This window comes from Myotis yumanensis, unplaced genomic scaffold (genome assembly GCF_028538775.1).
Source record: "Myotis yumanensis isolate MYYU_CA2020_CCGP unplaced genomic scaffold, mMyoYum1.0.hap1 SCAF_16, whole genome shotgun sequence".
In the NCBI taxonomy this organism is placed as follows: Eukaryota; Metazoa; Chordata; class Mammalia; order Chiroptera; family Vespertilionidae; genus Myotis; species Myotis yumanensis.
Genome location: NW_027223767.1, coordinates 32,305,438 through 32,326,925, shown reverse-complemented (window position 1 = coordinate 32,326,925; position 21,488 = coordinate 32,305,438). Strand labels below are relative to the sequence as shown.

Here is a 21,488-nt window from a genome sequence, read left to right as displayed (position 1 = left end):
CCATTTGTTAAGATATGCCCGTACGGGCCTCTAGCAATGGTGGAATAGAAAAGCAGTCTGTCTCATGATTGAGCCGGAAGTTCCAAGACAAAGGGGGGAATGAAAGGGCGAGGGCTAGGCCCTCCACCTTGCCCCAGGGTAAGTGCTCCATCTTACCTTGGCCACCTGCTTGGCAAGGAGCTTCTTCCCGGAAGTCTAAACCTCTGCTAGCCACACCCAGGAACAAGACACAGACTTGTGCCTGGCCAATCGGCAGAGCACAGTCCTTTCTCCTCCCCTTCCTCCAACTCCCCCTATATAACCCGTCTCCACACAGAGTTATCTCTCTCTGCTTCCTGCTGCTGTGTCGGCAAGGTGGGGGAGCCGAGCTAGCTCGAATAAAGACTCTTATGCTTTTGCATCGGGAAAAAAAAAAAAAAAGAAGCTGAGCATAAACACATCCCCAGTCTCTGCAAAGGAGGAAGGACAAAGTTCTCTCATACACAGAAGCTTTCCTACTTCATACAGTCCTTTTCAGGCTGCTCCCAGACTCGTGTGTGTGATATGTACTAGTCTTTTCTGTAGTAGGCAATGTTCATCATTAGAAGAACGTGTTGAAATAATAGGGACCACAAAGTTATTCTTTAATTTCTCCCTCTTCTGCACCCAAATGAACCTGGAGCATCCTGTAGTTCCTACAACCTTTTTTTTTCCTTTTAAATATATTTTATTGATTTTTTACAGAGAGGAAGGGAGAGGGATAGAGAGTTAGAAACATCGATGAACAAGAAACATCCATCAGCTGCCTCCTGCACACCCCCTACTGGGGATGTGCCCACAGCTAAGGTACATGCACTTGACCAGAATCGAACCTGGGACTCTTCAGTCCGCAGGCCGACGCTCTATCCACTGAGCCAAACCAGTTAGGGCTCCTACAACCTTCTTATGTGACAGTTTATAGAACACTGATGCTGTTTACTACTCCACCTTCATTCCTCAGCCTGCCTCCAGGGGTTAACATCCCTTTAAAAATCAGTTATTCTATCTCTATATTGTTTTTAAGGCTTTGTTTTTTTAAAAAACTGCAAGCAAAAGAAATGCATAGTACAAAAAAGAAGTAAATCCCCTGAGAAAGACACTCCCCAAAGAAAAGACTATGAAATCGGGTATGTACCCTATCAGTCCTGCTCAGAAATGCCCAGAGCCTCCTCTTCTTGGTCTTAGGGGCCTGGCAGGGGGGGTGGGAGGGGGCACCACAGGGACAGACAGGACCATTGCGGCTTGTCTACCATCTCTATCTTCAAGTTAGTGATAGTTGGCCCATCCCTGTCCTTACTGAACAACATTAAACATTAACATATAGACAAATCCATGTGTTTTTTCCATGAGGCCATTTCTGTCTGCCTCAGGTACGATAGTACATGTAACAGGAATGGTGGAGACAGGGAGTGGCCAAACTTTAGAAGGCTTAGAATTCCAGAACAAGGAATTTAGAATTTAGGCAGGGATTTCAAAACAAAGGCACTTCTCCTCTTCTCTTCTTTTCTCTTCTCTTCTCTTCTCTTCTCTTCTCTTCTCTTCTCTTCTCTTCTCTTCTCTTCTTCTCTTCCCTTCTCTTCTTTCTCTCTCCCTCTCTCTCTCTCTCTCTCTCTGTCTCTCTCTCTCTTTATATATATTTACTGATTTCAGAGAGGAAGGGAGAGGGAGAGAGATAAAAACATCAATGATGAGAGAGAATCATTGATCAGCTGACTCCTGCACGCTGAGCCCATAACCCAGACATGTGCCATTGACTGGAATCGAACCTGGGACCCCTCAGTCTGCAGGCCGACACTCTATCCACTGGGCCAAACCGGCTAGGGCTCTTCTTTCTCTTAATATAGTGTTTGGATTTATGTTGTCTTAAAATGCTTTTAATTATATAAGAGGGCTTCAGGGAGAAAATATTTTTCATTATATTTCTATCTCCAGGTCCTTAGTTTCACCTAATAGTTGTGAGATCTGTTGTTAATATGGGAGCTTCCCTGGGCTTCCCTGTGTGCCTTTAGTTTTGCAGCCTTCCGTCTCCTCCATTGTTTTTTAGACAGTGAATACGATGGAGTCTCTGCCAAGAGCCAGGTATTTGCTTTGCAGCAAAGAATATATGAAATTGTGAACTCAAGGCCAGGGGCTGGGTTTAGCTCATCGGTAAAATCTGCCTATGTGGTTTTCCTTGTAGGTGTTCAATGGACGTTTGTTGAATTAAGCTCACATCCTGACTCATACTGTTCATGTGAGCCCAGCTTAAGCAAAGGCCTCTTTTTTTCAAAAAGGAAACACCCATCTCTTGCATTATGTCATGATTCTTACTATCATGTACCTATGAGCTTTTGTCATCTAGCAAGGACAAGCTTCGTTCAAGTCGTTTCTGTAATTCCCAGGACTCTGCTCCTGAAATGTTGGATAGAAATACAATAGAAATACAATGCAAGCCATATATCTAATTTTAAAATGGTTAGTAGCTACATTTTAAAAGCTAAAAAGAAACCGGTATGCCAATTTGAATAATTTATTTAACCTAATTTGTCATTTCAACAATAACACTTCAACAATTAATTTAAAACATTGTTATTTTACATTCTTTTATTCGTATTATCTTCAAAACCCATGTATAGTTAAAACAGCACTAGCCACATGTGGCTAGTGGCTACCTTATTGGACAGCATGGGTATAGAATCTGAGTTTTTGTGTACTCGCCGTATAAATAATTAAATTCAAATAGGACAAGAGAGCCACCTTATTGGCTGCATCATTGGCAAAGGAGCTAAATTTAGATAAGATAGAATGACTTGCTAAGGGACACATAATTTAGCTTACTGTTTCTTTTTACTTATATATTATTTTTTAAATATTTATTAATTTCAGAGAGGAAGGGAGTGGGAGAGATAGAAACATCAATGAGAGAGACTCATTGATCAGCTGCCTCCTGCACACCCCACACTGGGGATCGAGCCACAACCCGGGCATGTGCCCTTAGCTGGAATTGAACCCAGGACCCTTTGGTCCGCAGGCTGACGCTCTATCCACTGAGCAAAACTGGCCAGGGCTTACTGTTGTTGTTTTTTAAAACTGTTCTAATAAGTTATTAGATTTTTCATCATTAGGTGAAGTCCATAATTCAAAAACCATCAAGTCTTTTTTGGAAATGCTTCTAAGCTATTATCAGTTATTTGGGGCATCATCAGCTCTCCTACCCTCCTTTTCATCTTCCTGCTACACTCGCTCCCTAGCGTCTAAATGATTGTCTATCTTTTCCCACCTCTCCCTTGAATGCCATGTCTTTTCCAACCCTGAGCCCACACTGTGTTCCCCACAAACTTGAACTATTTACATTGTTTATCTTAACTTCATGTGGAAGCATTCCTGCTAGTGGAAATGGAATTCTATTTACTCATAAGGCTGACGGTGCATCGTCTGAGACGCTTCCGAGTACAGGAGTAGGAAATCATTTAGTTAAAGACGTAAAGCCAGACTTTTCAGTTCACATTCCTAAAACTCATAGGAAACAATGTGGTTGAACAGATAAGCAAATATCTCTTGAATAACTGGTTAGTTGCCAAAATGACCAAGTAGTGGGTAAAGCCATATTTGGTAGGCAGAAGAACAACAAGGGGTTGACTGCCAAACCTTGGGCTCCTGGGGAGAGAATAGTGGGATAGGAACATATGGAGCATGTTTCTGAATTTTTTGGACAGGATTTCAAGTGTGATAAACATGGTGGTCAGCAGAAGAATCACTGGTATGTACACTGAGGAGGAGATTCTGCAGAGCCAGTGAGGAGGCATTTCAGACAAACTGAAAGCCTAGACTAGAGATCCCACTTCAATGTCCTTGCCCATGTACCACATCTTTCCTATAAAAAAGTTGACGTGGGCATGGGCAGAACACAAAGCAATAACAAGGAAGCTAGAATCAGAGCACCAGAGATCCAAAGAAAAGTAACTACATTGTAAGCGTCTTCATTTGGTCTGTGTTGAATTGGTCTCTGTTTCCTTAACATCTTGTTCGATGCCTGGCACTGAACTGGTTGAATGATTCGACTAACCGAACAGTGAATGGTAGACACACATACTGAGTTCTAAGAGATGGTTTTGTGTTTTGTTTTTTAAAATATTTTTATTGATTTCAGAGAAGAAGGAAGAGGGAGAGATAGAAACATCAATGATGTGCCCTAGCCGGTTTGGCTCAGTGGATAGAGTGTCGGCCTGCGGACTCAAGGGTCCCAGGTTTGATTCCGGTCAAGGGCATGTACCTTGGTTGCAGGCACATACCCAGTAGGGGGTGTGCAGGAGACAGCAGATCGATGTTTCTCTCTCATCGATGTTTCTAGCTCTCTATCCCTCTCCCTTCCTCTCTGTAAAAAAAAAAAAAAAAAAAAAAAAAAATCAATGATCAGAGAGATTCATTGATTGGCTGCCTCCTGCACGCCCCCTACTGGGGAGTGAGCCTGCAACCCAGGCATGTGCCCTTGACTAGAATCGATCCTGGGACCCTTCAGTCCACAGGCTAATGCTCTATCCACTGAGCCAAACCAGCCAGGACTAAGTGATGAGTTCAATAAAGGAGAAAGATGTTGCAGATTGACTGGATAGTATTGGGTGGGGAGCACCCAAAGATCCCCAGAAGCAAGAGGAAATGAATGGGAAGAAACAGGTTTTACAATCTGAAGAGCTCTCAGAGAAAAGCATAAATGGGGGAGCGTGAAAAGGGTTGAAAACAAAGAGCAGTGGGAATGACACTGTACTCACTGCCTATAGGGGTGCATCCTGGCCCTATGGGATGATGTCTCAGTGAAAACAGTGCTCCAGGGACCCACCAAAGAAACTACATGTCCAAAGCTGCTATATCTGTAAGCCCAGGAAGTTACCAGTCTGTGGTCCTAGCTGATTGGCCATTTTGTGTACACAAATCAAAGTATATTTGCAATGCCACCCCTTATCTTGAAGTTTGGGATCAGCTTCTGTGTGTTAATTTTTTTTAAAAAATATATTTTATTGATTTTTTACAGAGAGGAAGGGAGAGAGAGAGAGAGCCAGAAACATCGATGAGAGAGAAACATCGATCAGCTGCCTCCTGCACATCTCCCACTGGGGATGTGCCCGCAACCAAGGTACATGCCCTTGACCGGAATCGAACCCGGGACCCTTCAGTCCGCAGGCCGACGCTCCATCCACCGAGCCAAACCGGTTTCGGCTGTGTTAATTTTTGAGTCAAAAGCCTAACCCTAATAGCAAAGATTTCATATTATTCAAATAGACAAAAAAAATTCTGTGTAAATGTTTAAAACAAGTTTGCAAATATTTAGGTCCACATAAGTGAGTGGACTCAGAGCGCTCTCTAATTGGGGTTTACTTTTGTAAAAAAAATTTTTTTTTTAATTGATATGAGAGGGAGAGGGAGAGACAGAAACATCCATTGGCTGCCTCTTGCAACACCCCACACTGGGGATTGAGCCAGCAACCTGGGCATGTGCCCTGACCGGGAATCGAACCGGTGACCTCTTGGTGCATGGTACGATGCCCAACTAACTGAGCCACAACTAACTGAACCACCCTGGCCAGGCAGGGTTTATTTTTAATATTCAGCTGCCATTAATTCCATGAGTTGCCAAATTAGTAATATATGTGTCCCCATGGTACCTTTCTTTAAATATAAAATTATTTCAACTTAAGACTTTTTTTAAGCTAAACTTTAAGCAAGTTTCTTCAGAATCAGCTTACCCCTGGGTGAGATCATTCAGTTACAGATATTTACTAATGCTGGTTTAGTTTGGAAAATTGACTTAGTCTTAGGATCTCTTCAGTGCCAAACAATTACTTTTAATGTTATTTTGTAAAAATTATGATGTAATTATTTTTCAAGTATACTTGGGTTAACAAAATGCAGCAGTGGGGCGTGCCTTTTAGCAGCTGAACAGACAGACCGCTTTTTACATTCCTTAGAAATAAGATATGGTTCAGTATTTTAAATCATAGCAACAGTTGATAAGAAAAACAGCAAAAAAGGTAATCGTTTCCATATGGAAAGAAAAGGAAGAGCCAGTGAAGCTGTGAACTGTCATTTTTCCAAATAAAAATAAATCACCACTGGTAGATTTGGCAGAAAGGGCAAATGTTCCTATTTCCCATTTTACATTTGTTAATACATCACATGTGATGTGTTTTATTGAAGTACACCACTCCCCGCAAACTCAGTTGCCAACTCTCAATTGTGTTTTGTCCTGAGTGAAACCGACACCTCTGGATGTGCCAATTTCATCAAGCACAGTATTTCCTTGGTGATAATTTTCTCAACTTAGTGAAATTTTGGTGCAAGCTCTTACCCCTTTTACTGAAAAGCATATAACCATCTTCTAAATACCTATAATAAGTTAAAAGCACTAGTTAGAATAAAATCAATTTCTGCCCTGGCATTCCAAAATCTAAAAGAAGAACCAACCCAATTTTCTGATAACCAAAAAGGTTAAGAAAAGCAAACAAATTAACCATTTACTCATTTACCTTAGTATTTAAGCATGATGTATATTTATTAGCAAAATCCTGGCTTTATTTTTTTATTTTTTGTGGCTTTATTTTTAAATAGCTGCTTAAGGTAGAAAATCTTACCTGTTATAGAATAAAATATACAAGATGTTCACTCTGTAATATTTAACAACAGCTCCCTCTTGTGGTTCAGAACGTTCACTTCAAAGATAAGTACATTTAAATGCAGAACTGCAATTTCTTAACTTAAAATTGTGCTGTGAAAGTTTAGCACATATTTAATGAATCCTTTTTGAAGTGAAGAAGGAAGAGTTAGGCATATAGGGACAAAACAGAATATTCCCCTTTTTGGATAGTTCCAGAGTTCCAACATCTAAGTAAAGTGTTTCCAAAGTTCTTTATAGAAGCACCAATTTTTTTGTGTCCTGCAAATGAAAATACCAAGTAGATGTTTTCATTGAAAAGATGATATTCTCTATTTAAAAGGTTCTTCTCCTATTCTGTGGGCATAGTATGCAGAAGAAATAAGCATTTGACTTGTCTGGCTTTAAAAGATCAGAATTTGAAAACATACAGTGAAAATAGTATTGAAAATATTTTAGTCCAAAAATGACGTAAGGCATTTTCCCCCTTGAACCGTTTGTTCAAGATCAGAGATTGCGGTAACTGGCAACAACCTGTTCTAACAATGTGAAACTGTCCAAAAAGTCCTCTTCTTCAATTCCAAACTTTGTGTACTGATGAATGTAGGCTCTGGCAAAAGAAACAGAAAATGTAAAATGAAAAATACCAGACAGATAAATAACTCTTAAAATCAAACAATAAATAGACCTTTCCCAGCTCATGAACATTTAAAGATGATAGACTATCTTAAAAGTCTTTCTTTTGCTTCAATGTTGGCTCCAAAGATTAGCAAACTTTCAAAGTTTATGCAGGCTCCCTGCCTTTTTAGTGTCCAAGAGAGTGATGATAAACTTGGGAATCCCAGTTAATCCAAGTGGAGGCCTTGTCCAATCATTTGAAGAATTTTTCGTTGACAGCTGGTCACTGTGGCAGAGGTCAGGAAACCTGATAACACATTTCTTAATATGAAGTAGACATTCCTTAGTATCAAGTGGAGTTGCACTTGCAATATTTCTGAGCAAGATAAGGATCTCTTCTATTACTTCAAGGGTCTTATTTTATTTATTTATTTTTAAATATATTTTTTATTGATGTTAGAGAGGAAGGGAAAGGAAGAGAGAGAAACATCGATGATGAAAAAGAATTATTGATCGGCTCCCTCCCACATGCCCCCTACTGGGGATCAAGCCCGAAATCCAGGCATGTGCCCTTGATAGGAATCGAACCCAGGACCCTTCAGTCTGCAGGCCAATGCTCTATCCACTGAGCCAAACCAGCTAGGGCTCGAGGATCTTATTTTAGAAAACTATCTGATTGTCCCTGTCTTATAATGAAATTTCTGCTTTAATTTCATTTCAGGTAGAAACTAATTTAGTCAACAGCAATAATAATAATAAACAATGACTGAGCATTTACTAGTCAGGCACTGCACTAGATGTTTGTACATGATTATCTCATTTAATCCTCACCACAGGTCCTCTCAGTTTGGAACCATTATGCAGATAAGGAAATGAAGCCTGGAGTAACATGCCTAAAGTTTTATACCCACAAAGTGGTAGCCATGCTTACTCCACGTTGTGGATTGAACGTTTGTGTCCCCCAAGGTAACAGTATTAGGAAGTGAGGCCTTTGAGAGGTGATTAGGTCATGAGGGTGGAGCCCTCAAGAATAGGATTAGTGCCCTCATAAAAGAGGCCCGTGAAAGTGCCTTTACCTGTCCTGACACAGAGAAAAGACACCACCTGTGAACCAGAAAGTACATTTTCACCAGACATCCAATCTGCCATCACCTTAACCCTGGACTTCCCAGCCTCCAGAACTGTGAGAAACAAATACTGGTTCTTATAGGCTACCCGTCCCATGCTATTTTTGTCAAAGAAGCCCAAACAGGCTAAGATGCTATAGATCAGCGGTTCTCAACCTGTGGGTCGAGACCCCTTTGGGGTTCGAACAACCCTTTCACAGGGGTCGCCTAAGACCATCAGAAAACACATATATAATTACATATTGTTTTTGTGATTAATCACTATGCTTTAATTATGTTCAATTTGTAACAATGAAAATACATCCTGCATATCAGATATTTACACGACGATTCATAACGGTAGCAAAATTACAGTTACGAAGTAGCAATGAAAATAATTTTATGGTTGGGGGTCACCACAACATGAGGGACTGTATTAAAGGGTCGCGGCATTAGGAAGGTTGAGAACCACTGCTATAGATCCTGCCTTGAGTTTTAAATTATATTATCTGCCTAAGGTTAGGAAGGTTTGTAGATTGATCTTTTACTTACTTTGAAGCAAACATATTCCATGCTTTGCCCACAATCATATCAAGTGGCTTTACTAAGAACTGGCTGTTGCTGACCAATGCTGCAGACTTCTCATATTTATTAAAGGCTCGTTGGGTTTTCCACATATTGAAAGCATTATCAGGTTCTAACCAGGAAGTATAGAGGGCTGGATCTTTAAATCCCCCTAGAGTAAAACAACATAAGCCATTGTTTACATTGTAAATCATTAATTTTGAAAACAAATTAATAAAGGAATATTTCCTTATCCACTTAACCAAATATCTTTTGTTTTGCCTTTTAAAACTAGCCTTATATTTAAAAAATAAATTTTTAAAAAATTAAAAATAAAACTAGCTTTACATTGCTTTTGATAAATGATTTGTACTCATCATAACAGAGAGAGAGAGAGAGAGAGAGAGAGAGAGAGAGAGAACTATTAATGTGAGAGAGACACATTGATCAGTTGCCTCCTTCACATGCCCCAACCAGGGATGGGGACCAAGCCTGCAACCGAGGTACGTGCCCTTGACCGGAATTGAACCCAGGATCCTTCAGTCCGCTGGCCAACGCTCTCTCCACTGAGTCAAACCAGTTGGGGTGAAATGTTCTCTTTTTAATTGTTACTAGTTATTTATCTAAGGGGTATTACAAGAACTAGATTGTTTGGTGTTCTTTATATCACAGCTAGAAGCAGGCAATTGGACACTGCTGAAACCATCAAATAAGGATAATATGAATCTAGAGACATGCCATAGAAACACAAAAATAACAAGAGATTGCTCTTTCAACTTCCTGAAAATTTTGTAACAAAATGTTTGTCACAGAGACCACTAGCTGTCCCACAAGACTGTTCTCTCTCTTTAGTAACAAAACCCCCAAATTTTAACTGTGCTCATGGTGACCCTTGCAGCGAGGTGTGGCATGTGGTTCAGTCCCAGTCAAAAGGATATAAACACCAGTGTGGTGTGCAACTCTAGGAGGAGGAGGTGTGCCCTCTTTGCTCTTTTCTATGTGAGTTGGTGGCCGAACTCTAACAGATGTCTTGGACTAAAAGGAAGAAGCCATAAGGTAAAGACAATAGAACAACCAGATTCAGGAAGAAAGAATTAAATTTGTATCTTGTTTAAACCATCCCTATTTTGGTGTTCAGTCCACATACTGATAAAATGGTTTCACTTTGCTATAAAAACACAATTATTATTTCCTTTCTCTAAGAATAAATTCAGGGATAAATTTATTTTTAAACCATGTGTACCATATGCATGTGCAAAAAGCACATCTTAATTTTCACCTTAACCCCTGCTTACCCAGATCCGCACTGTGCACCTCTTTCCCACGAAGGATGACCAAGTTAGCAAGAGACGTGTTAAAGTGAAGGTTCTTGTTGACAGACATTTTACCAAGAGTAGGAGCTCCTGATAAAGGAGGCCGTACCTGCCAATCAATACCTACCAAAAGAAAAAAAAAAAACAGCAAGAGATTTTATGAATGGCTTTGAACAGGAAGAAAAAAGTGTGTTACAGACTTGATATACATTACATAAATTTTTATTCGATAACTAAAAGTTTTTTTCTGCTGAGAGAGGGTGGTAGCCAGCCTCCAAGATGAACCCCAATGACTCTTGCCTCCTGGAATTCAGGTCCTTGTGTGGTTCCTTCCCACATGGGATAGGGCTGACCTTAATCACCAAAAGGGTGGTGCAGAAATGATGGTGTGTGACTCCAAAGCCAGGTCATAAAACACACTGTAACTTCCACCTGGCTCCATCTTGGATCACTCATTCCTCCTGCTGCTAGAACATGTGGAAACAGATATACTGCTGATGGCAATATTAGCGGGGTCAGTCTTTATATAGAGCAGTCTGATAACAAATGAAGAGTTTTAAAACTGTATTCTTCAACCTTGTTAGTGATGTATATATATTTATTCACATATGTATATACATGAATATTTATATGTTCAAAGCTCTATTATAGAATTGTACCCCTGAAACTTAGATAAATTTTATTAACCAATATCACCCCAATAAATTCAATTTTTTAAAAAAGCTCTATCTATACCTGTGAAAAAAAATGTTAACACCCTAAAGTCCCTCATAGAAAAATGACTAAGCAAATTGTGGTTTATTGACCTGAGCTCAGCACAGCACACCTTACATTACCCTTAGGGACACAGTGTTCCTTGCGATGTTAACAGGTTTTGCTAGAAAAACAGGTATATACTGTGACCCAAAAAATTCGGGAAGCATTACTTTAAGATGTGAACTATCCACTTATCTCCAAACGTCAGGCACTATAATCTAAAATCCCTAAGGAATTACAATTGGATGTAGAAGAAATCCACTTCCATAGTATTGAAACCTAAATTATTGTGATTTGTGGTAAAATATACACTACAAAGATAATACTTAGTAGTGATTTCCAGTTAAACATGACAGATTGAATAAACAAGTTTACTGCCACTCTCTCCCCAAATCTCACTAACAAGACAATACAAGGATTTTTAAAATTTTTTTTTAGGATTTTTTTTTTTTAAGGCATAAGAAAGAAAAGGCAGAGGAGAGCATGGCAGCGAAATGTTGGAAGCTGGAAAGCAAATGAAGGAGTGGTTACTAACTTAGCAACCAGGGAAAGCTGAAACTCCTGCACCCAGTGGAGGTCCTGGAGGCAGGCCAGGCACTTCCAAAAGAGGAAGAAACAGGGGGGTTAGTTAAAAATCTGGCTGAGAAGCACTGAGAGCCCCAGACCCTTCCCACTCCCTGCAGCAGGGGGAGTGCACCCCTCCATTAGGAAGGGCTAAGCCACTGGGGCTCTGGCCACTGTTTCAGGCTCTGAAGATATAGCAGGAAACAAAATAGATTTTTTAAAAACCTTTATGTCCTACTAAGATAAACCAAAAGGTCCACATTAAGGAATTTCAAAATGCTGAAGACAGAGAAAATCCTAAAAGATTCAAGAGAGACCAAAACAGGATTAGGAATCAGATCCACTTCTCAACAGTAGCACTGGACGCTGGAAGATGATAGAGTAATGCATTCAAAATACTGATTAAAAATGATTCCCAACCTCGAATCCTGTACCTAACCAAACTATCAATGTCATGAAAGGGCAGAATAATGATATTACATGGCTTAACTATGAGTATTTCAAACATTGATAACTGATCTAATCCAAAAGTGTGTGCGTGTGTGTGTGTGTGTGTGTGTGTGTGTGTGTAGAGGTGTGTAAAAAGGTTCTATCCTCAATGTTTACATTAGGGAGCCAATTGATAATATCTAAACATGTAAAATAAAACAAGTAACAGTATAAGCAAGATATTTCGAAATATGGAGGCAAATTCCAGAAGCAGCAGCTAAAAACATTGAAAGTAAGGCATCAGCAGGGCAGTGGGGGAGGTGTAGGACAGGGCACTGCTCTTTTCCTCATTATAAATTCATGCAGGCAATTACTTGGCTTTTAAAAAAAGGCTGAGTTATAATATACATACACTGCAATGTATGTAAACAAAATCATAAATATTTTATGTTTATAATACAAATCTGTAAATATTAAAATGGATTTAAGTATACACTTAAATGAGTTTTAACTACTTGTGTTTTTTTTTAATTTTGTTAATATATATTTTTGTTGATTTCAGAGAGGAAGGAAGAGGGAGATAGAAACATCAATGATGAGAGAGAATCATCGATTGGCTGCCTCCTGCACGCCCCCTACTGGGGATCGAGCCTGCAACCTGGGCATGTGGCCTTGACCAGAATCCAAATGACCCTTCAGTCCACAGGCTGATGCTCTATCCACCGAGTCAAACTGGCTAGGGCTTAATTACTTGTTTTTAAAAACTCTGTTCATATATTACTTTAATAAAAATGAAATGTAAATAAAAATAAATTCACAGTTATCTGAAATTATTTTTGGAAATGACACTGTGGGGTGATTAGGAAGCCCTCCCGGGATATCCTGGTGAGTCAGGCCCCTCCCTGGCCAGAAGAAGGGGCCGTTATTTTTTAACTGGCCCAAGCCAGTTTATATTGAGAACTCCAGTACAGGCATTCTTCCCAGCTTGTGGGCTACATATTTTTAAAATACCCTTTACCTTCTTCCATTTTTGCATTAGAAATGAGCATCTGTCTCAAATGCTTGAGGAGGCCAGCCCAAGTAAACGTGCTGTATGCCAGGGAGTGCTCAGACATTTGGGGAATGTTACGAACACCCAGCATCTTGAATTCAGGATGGGGAACTAAATTCTCCATTAAGTCTCCTGTAAAGAAAAAAAAAATCTTAACTAAAATTTAATTCTGCATTATTCCAGTTGGTCTATACACAACCACGATTTGATTGTCTTTGAGTATTTTCTCCTCCAAGCCAGAATTGCTTAAATTTTAAAATGTACATAAACTTTCAGAGACAGTCTATTGAAGACTATGTATTTGCTTCATTTGGGCACCAATTTTAGCATGAGTGAGAAATAACACTTTGCCAAAAAAGAAACAAAGAGTTTAGAAACCAAGTAACTGTTTATATGAATGAAATATTTAGCTAACAGAGTAAGCCTCGGAGTTAATATGCTTTTATTGTCTTTCTGTATTCACTAAATATTCCTTTAGAAATTTTCCGAGTTCTCTAATTTATTTTATCTAGTTAAATGATAATTAGAACTGTGAGAAACAAATTTATGTTGTTTACATGCCACCCAGCCTATGAGTTATAGCAGCCTGAGTGGACTAAGACAGACTAATCTATGGACGTCCTGCCTTCTCAATCAATCAGTCTTCCCCTTTCTTTTCTTATTTTTTTGTTTTGTTTTGTTAATCCTCACCTGATTCACCTGATGATATTTTTCCATTGATTTTTAGAGAGAGTGGAAGGGAGAGGGAGAGACAGAGAGAGAGAAAAAAAAATTGATGTGAGAGAGACAAATCAATTGGTTGCCTTTGCACACACCCCGACCAGGGCAAGGGATTGAGCCTGCAACTGAGATACGTGTCCTTGACCAGAATCAAACCCAGGACCCTTCAGTCCAAGGGCTGAGGCTCTATCCACTGAGCAAAACCAACTAGGGCAGTGTTCCCTTTTCTTCACCTCCCTCCTTATTTAGCTCCTTGCCCTTCTGTCTCTTCATCAAATCTTTCTGGTGAAAAAATCCAATCTTGGATCAGCCCCGTGCTGCTCATTCTCTGTGCCCGTCAGAGTATCGCTATAGAAAGTCACCCCGGATGGCAGACTGGGACCCCTCGGAATTCACAATCCCCAATTGCTTTGTTGAGAAGGTGATGTCTCTTCAAACACTTGAGCAGAACTATGTGGCTATCTGAGGTCTTTAGTGGACTTATGTTTTAAAAATTGAGCAATTGAGGAATTGAGGAAGAAACAAAATTGGAGGAAAGCTAAAGGACCTGTTTTAGACACAGTGTGTTCGGAATGTCCATGAAATGTGTACATAGAGATGTCAGGAAGGCTGCTCAATATAGAAATCTGGAGCTCAGGGAATTGGTTAAAGTTGGAGATAAACTGGCAGGTTGGAAAAGACAAGTGGTATTTAAAGCCGTGGAACTAGGGAGAGGATCCAAGACTAGCATTTAGAGCCTGAAAAACGGAGGAAAAAGGGGAATAAAAGGAGTAGTCATGGAGACAGGAGAAAAATCAGTAGAGAGGCTGTCACAAAAGGCAAAGAGGAAGATTGCAGACAGATGACAGAGATGACACCTACAGGTCTGAGCACACTGATAAGATGTGAGGACAGTGGGAGATATCAGTGATATGAACTGAAGAAGAGGTGGCAGGAGAGGAAGACAGGGGGAAAATGATAAATCCATTCAGAACATGCTAAATTTGAATAAGCAGAAGGTAACTAAGAAAATTGGGATAGGGAAAAACTATTTGGGAAAGAGATTAGAGTGGGGCAAGGGGGGGTGGGATATAGATTACAGAGTCATTTGCATCTAAATGATTTGAACTGATGAGGCACTGTTTGCCAAATAAGCTGGAATAAAAAATGGTGGGTTTATTTTTATTTTTATTGATTTCAGAGAGGAAGAGAGAGATAGAAACATCAATGATGAGAGAGAATCATTGATTGGCTGCCTCCTATATGCCCCACACTGATTGAGCTCACAACCCAGGCATGAGCCCTGACCGGGAATCATTTCTAACCGTGACCTCCTGGTTTATAGGTCGATACTCAACCACTGAGCACTCTGGCCAAGGTGGTGGGTCTTTCTGGAGTGATAAAAATGATGGTTGTACAACTTTGTGGATATGCTAAAAAAACACTGACTTGTACGCTTTAAATGTGTGAATTGTATGATATGTGAATTATACCTCAAAGTTTTTCTGAGAAAGAAAGAGAGAGAGAATACTTAAGAATAGTCCACAGGCATCCACCACTCTTGAGAGAAATGCAGTAACTTCCCCAAACATTTCGGTAAGACAGTTCAGAGAGCTAAGCAGCTCATTAGGAAGGCTTTTGAGATGAGGGAGAAAAACCGAGTGTATCTGGCAGAGGAGAGGAGCCAAGGAAGAGTAATTTCAAGGCTCTCAGAACTTAAGACTTTCTTATCAATAACATACAGGAGGACAAATACCTAGTGGATTTCTTCTGTAGTGAGATGAGCCTTCCTCAGAATAAGTAGGCTGGAACACACTTCCCAGCTGATGGGCGAGGACTTGATTTATATCTCTGAAGGAGATCTGCTTGATATTCATCAGTTTTGCGCAGATCTTATGAAGAGCATCATTCTCGTGAACAAGGAGGGCGTCTGAAGATCGGTACAAGTGAGAAAGAGTCAAAATGGAGTTGTAATTCTGAACGATAACCTGGAGAGGAGAAGGTCAGAAGTAAGAAAAGCAGGAGAGAATAGTGGTTAAGAGGGTGGATTCTCAGGGCATCCTGCCTGGGATCAAGTCCTGGCTCTATCACTTTCTGGCTCTATGACCTTGTACAAGTTATTTAATCCCTCTGTGCCTCAGTTTCCTCTCTGTAAAGTGGGAATAATAATTATACCAGCCTCCTAAAGTTTTAAAGGTTGATGATAGAATGCATGTAAATCACTAGAACAGTGCCCTGTATATAGTAAAGATTCAATGGATGGCAAGCGTTACTATCACATTTCCTTCCTACAGTGACTTCTCTCACCTCCATGTTATGATTTCTCAAGGTCTCTGCTTTATATACTGTAAACAGTGGGACTAACTCGGGAATGGGTCGCTGAGAGAAAATGTACAATTGTCTTCTTCGGAATTTTTAGAGATCAGGACACCTCATCTGTTTGCAAAAGTTTGAGCAAAGTTAAATGAATTGTTCATGCAAGTACCATATTGTATAGTCACTCCTGAAGCAGTAACTTAACATTTCCAAAGAAAGGGTCAGATCTATCTTTTGCCTACATGTATTGCAACTGCACCAGGATTGAAATATAAAAATTTCAGTGAATGTGTTCTTACCTCACCAGTTCCATAAGGCCATATAATGTGATTCATTTTCAAGGAGTTGGAATACTGATCTTGTAAATTCCGTGTAATGAAGGCTCCTAGCCCAGAGCCTGTGCCTCCAGCCATACTCATTATGATGAAAAAACCACTCAAGGAGTCACATTTCTCTACTTCCTTCTGGATTAGGTTCATTATAGATTCTTCATGTCTGGGTCCATGAACAGAGTAACTATGCAATGCAAAAGGAACAAATACAAACACTTACAGTTTAACCAGTGATATGCAACACAGAGAGAAAGGTATAGGACAGAAAAGGCTTTTTAACCCCATGAACATGAACTAACTCTCATGAAAGGCACAAAATGTAAAATACACAAGTTAAACATACTTAACAGGAGAGCAGGAATGCTAGGACAGTGAACTGACTAGATACAGAAAATTCTCTGTTACAGGTCATTCCTTTAGCTGGAGATTCCAATTACCAGGTAGTTCTGAAAGGTTATAGTACAACATAATATTCAATACTCATAACAATACTCCTAAAGCTTGGTTCTCAAACTTTTTTGCACATTACAATCACCTAAGGAAGCTCTGAAAAATCCCAATATCTGGGCTTCTTCCCATACCAATTAAATCAGAATTTTTGAATTAAGCGTAGGCACTGGAATTTCCCAAAGAACCCCAGGAAATACTACTGCCTCATTGTATTCCCCATTAGCTGGAATACCTGCAAGATAAATATATTATATTGATAATAAGTTAGTTGGCAGAATGACAGTGAAGAAGAGGAAAACCCTGCTGCAAGAGGTCCACAGTTTCATCACTACCTGGACCTGAAGCACAGACATACGTGAGACAGAATGAGAGTTTCTTCTGGGTGAAGTCATACCCTAAATTTTAAAATAGTAATTTTAAGAGTATGTGCACAGTATATCAACCGTGCAGTTGTAACTACACTCTCTACTAATCGACTATGTAGCTGTATCTAAACTGAAAAATCATGATGAATTATTCTTACCCATAAGCCCAGTTGTTTCCAGAACCTTGTTTTTGACAGAAGCATGAACGCTGGCCATATTTCCATCGGCCAGACTGGGCAGCCTTTGATAGTGTTTGATTGATAACTTTAGGTTCCATGTCAACAAGTACAGCCCGGGCAATTGGAACTAGAGATGGGGGGGCGGAATAAAAGAATAATATTTCATATGTCGTATTTAGGCTAACACAGAGTATAAACTTCTAAGTCCCCCCTGCCACACACAAAAAAATCTGAAGTTGGAGGATAGCAAGATTGGTCATACTGCTCAGAAATCAAGGTGGGCAGCAGCAGGTATATGCAGATGGTTCATAATGCCTAGCATTCAGCTAAGCAGGATGAATCAGTGTGAGTTACAATCATCACTGGGTCAGGTCTACAAACATCTGTTGAGTGCTTACCATGTGCCATGTGCTGGGAACACAGAGATAAAGGCAACACCAATCCAGCCCTAGAAGGGCTAATTGGAGAGATGAAACACTTAATCACTGTATCATGTGATGACCCACGACAAATCCACACTAACTGAGTAGTATATCCGGAGGTACAAAATACCATGAACACAACAAGCAGTTTAGGATTGTTGAAGCAGATGATGGAGGAGGGAGTAGAAGTGATGGATGGAGATGGAAAAGCAGGCAGGGCGCAGATTTTGGAAGTCCTTGTGTACAATGTTAAAAGCTTGAAATGATCTTTTAGGCAATGTGAAATCACTGAAAATGTTCAAGCAGGGGAGGAATAATCAGATGTCTTTTTTTAAAAAAAGATACTTTTATTAATTTCAGAGAGGAAGGGAGAGGGAGTGAGAGAGAAACATCAATGATGAGAGAGAATCATTGATTGGCTGTCTCCTGCACGGCCCCTACTGGGGATTGAGCCCACAACCCGGGCATGTGCCCTTGACTGGAATTGAACCTGGGACTCTTCAGTCCGTAGGCCGACACTCTATCCACTGAGCCAAACCAGCTAGGGACAGATGTCTTTTGAATACAGCAGTGTGGAGGATAGATGTGATAGACACAGGAGTTTAGGCAGGGAAACTGAGTGTCTTGAAACAGTCCATGTGAGAGAGGACAAGAGTCAGAACTAAGGTAATGACAGTGAACATGGAAAAGGCAGAAGAGTTTTAAGAGATATGTAGGAGGCAAATCAAGCAGATCTGTTTTGAATATGTTTTGATTTATTTCAGAGAGAGGAAGGGAGAGGGAGAGATAGAAACATCCATCAGCTGCTTCCTACAATGCCCCTCCCCCGCCCCTGTCTACTGGGGATGGAGCCCAAAACCCAAGCATGTGCCCTGACCTGGAATTGAACCATGACTTCGACACTCAACCACTGAGACACACTGGCTGGGCTAAATTAAGCAGATCTTGATGTCTGATGGTATGTGGGCAGTAAGAGCCCAAGTTTTAAAGGAAAGATAATGAATGATGCTGGATATGGAGATGCTGACTTTGAAGTACACATGGGAAATGCAGGTGAAGACGTCCACTAATCATTGCCTGGAAGTGAGGCTAGGCTAGAGATTTGAGAGTCATTTGTGTAAAAGATGTCACAAATTACAAGAGAAACTGAAATTGCCCAGAGAGAACTATACAAGTGAGGACAGAGGAGCACCTGAGATACAACCATTGGAGAAGAAAGGTTCAGATTCTAAGAAGGAGTTTTAAGGAGGGAGTTTTAGAGTTAGTTACCAAATCCAGTAGAGAATTAAGTAAATTTAAGAAAATAAAACAGCCACTGGATTTGGTAATTAGGCTATCACTGGGAACTCTTCTTAGAGCAGCGTCAGAAATGTAGGGCAGAAGCAAGATTATAGCTGGTTAAAGTGGGTAATCCTTTGAGACTCTTAGCTGAGAAGGTAAAGAGGTAATAAAGAAGACAAAAGTTATAGTCAAGAGAGAAGTTTTGTTGTTTTTAAATTGGCAAGATCTGAGCATGCTCTTGTGCTGAGGGGGAAGATGCCATCATAATGGCAAAGGTTGTTCACACAGAAACAAAGGATCAAGCGCAAAGTCATTCCCTAATAAGATGGGAAGGGATGACATTCAGACACGCTGTGGATGGCCTGGCCTTGAAGTGGCTGGTTATGCCAGAGTAAAGGAGAGGACTGTGAACCACACATACCTCCATTTTCCTCCTCACTGAAGAATCTTTCTTTGCAAGATGCTTGATATGCCTCATTCTCTCTTTTAGAGCAGAGTCCCTGGGGACAGTGTGAATCACTGAATAGAGCATCAAATACTTCAAAACCAATCTGATTGCCACACTGACCAAGTTGCACTGTTACTATTGACATGCTGAGACACAAACTAGGCCTATTTCCTCAAAAAAGTGAGCAACCTGTAATAGAAAAATATAAGCTTTGAGAACCACTACATTATCAACAAATAAAGAACAAATAAAATGCCATGTGTGTTAATATACATCAATAAAATACATAATTTAAAAATGCCGCCCTAACTGGTTTGGCTCAGCGGATAGAGCGTCAGCCTGTGGACTCAAGGGTCCCAGGTTTGATTTCAGTCAAGGGCATGTACCTTGGTTGCAGGCACATCCCCAGTAGTGGGTGTGCAGGAGGCAGCTGATCGATGTTTCTCTCTCGTCGATGTTTCTAACTCTCTATCCCTCTCCCTTCCTCTCTGTAAAAAATCAATAAAACATATTTTTAAAAAAATGCCATATGCATATATGGTGTTATAGATGAAACAGCTATGTCGTCTAAGGAACCAATCATTTAAGGAAGTTGTTCTTTTTCTCTACATGGTTTTGGAATTTACTGTACCCAAATCTATTCATACACAGCTCAACAGTTTCCAAAGTCTGATTTGTATTCCCTATTTTCCTATGCATGTATTTAAAACAAAACAAAACAAAAATGCATGTTGGTTGAAGGAATTAATAGTATACACTTCCCACCACAGGGACACATAGAATGCAGAAGTTAAGTCAACAATTGTACATTTATTAATTAACATTAATTTTCTCTCTTCTAAATAATGACTTTCTTTCTCCACCAATCACCTTCCTGGCCTGGTAACTACAGTAACACTAATAAGAAAGACTGCGTTTAGCTCAGGTAGGACAGCAAGGAAGACCAAGCTTGGAAAAATTGAACCAGATGAAATATTACAGCAAGTCTTCACTATTTTTTAACAATGAAAAGAGACAATTTTTATTTTTTTGTAAATACCTCAGACCAGGTCTATGCAGCACTGGAAAGAGCAGTGACTTGAGAGCCATATTCTGTACTCATAATTTCCTTTTTTCTTTTCTTTTTAAAAAAAATATAGTTTTATTGTTTTCAGAGAGGAAGGTAGAAGGAGAGATAGAAACATCAATGATGAGAATCACTTATCGGCTGCCTCCTGCACGCCCCCTACTGGGGATCGAGCCCGCAACCCGAGCATGTGCCCCTGACTGGAATCGAACCTGGGACCCTTCAGTCTGCAGGTCGAGGCTCTATCCACGCAGCCAAACCAGCTAGGGCTGTACTCATAATTTTCAAACTACCTTGCAAACAAGGTATCATTACTCTCATTTTATAGATAAGGAAACTGAGGCTCTGAAAGGTTATGTGACTTTCCGATGCCCACTTAAGTAATAAATAGCAAAGCCAAGACTCTCCCTTTCCCCACTAATCCTAGGAGTTGCCCCATTCACCCCACTCACTGACAGCCTCAGGACCAGCCGTTTCTGTCCTGTTCAAACTTCAGAGGGCCATTATGCGCATGCTCACTTTCAACACCCAAAAAAACTAGGGACAACGAATGCGCATGTTCCACAAACGAAGAGTTTTGTTGTATTTTTTTTTCTTTTCCTATTCAGAAAGGTTAGTTACGCATGTTCAATTTCAATTTATCAACTTCAAAACGGTACGCATGCTCACTGTTGATCAAATGCTTGAGCTGACATTGCGCAAGATCCAGCTTCCACAAGCGGCTTCGGCTGGGCTTCTGCGCATGTGTCTGCCAGTACCTCACTCCTGGAGATAGTTGTACGCATGTGCATTGCCCACAGTCGGCTTCACAGAACCTTGTGCGCATGCTCTCGCGCTGAACTTGAAGAGCCAGTCTAAGGCCTAAGCGCAGACGCACTGAGCTCAA

The 21,488-nt window shown here is 40.3% G+C and overlaps 1 protein-coding gene across 4 annotated transcripts; it reads right to left on the bottom strand.

Moving 5' to 3' along the window:
- Nucleotides 1-5,894: 5,894 nt before the first annotated feature.
- On the bottom strand, nt 5,895-21,183 carry TUBD1 (tubulin delta 1). 4 transcript variants are annotated; one of them, XM_070392972.1, is made up of 9 exons: nt 21,055-21,183; nt 19,510-19,725; nt 17,365-17,512; nt 16,359-16,575; nt 15,500-15,731; nt 13,012-13,176; nt 10,227-10,367; nt 8,920-9,103; nt 5,895-7,253 (listed from the first exon to the last, which is right to left on the bottom strand). In XM_070392972.1, the coding sequence occupies exons 2-9, from the start codon at nt 19,679-19,681 to the stop codon at nt 7,151-7,153; spliced, it is 1,362 nt and encodes a 453-aa protein (XP_070249073.1). In that variant the 5' UTR covers nt 19,682-19,725; nt 21,055-21,183; the 3' UTR covers nt 5,895-7,150. The 4 variants fall into 4 exon arrangements, with proteins under 4 accessions (XP_070249073.1, XP_070249074.1, XP_070249075.1 ...); XM_070392973.1 differs by lacking the exon at nt 21,055-21,183 and adding an exon at nt 20,576-20,625; XM_070392974.1 differs by lacking the exon at nt 13,012-13,176.
- Nucleotides 21,184-21,488: the final 305 nt, after the last annotated feature.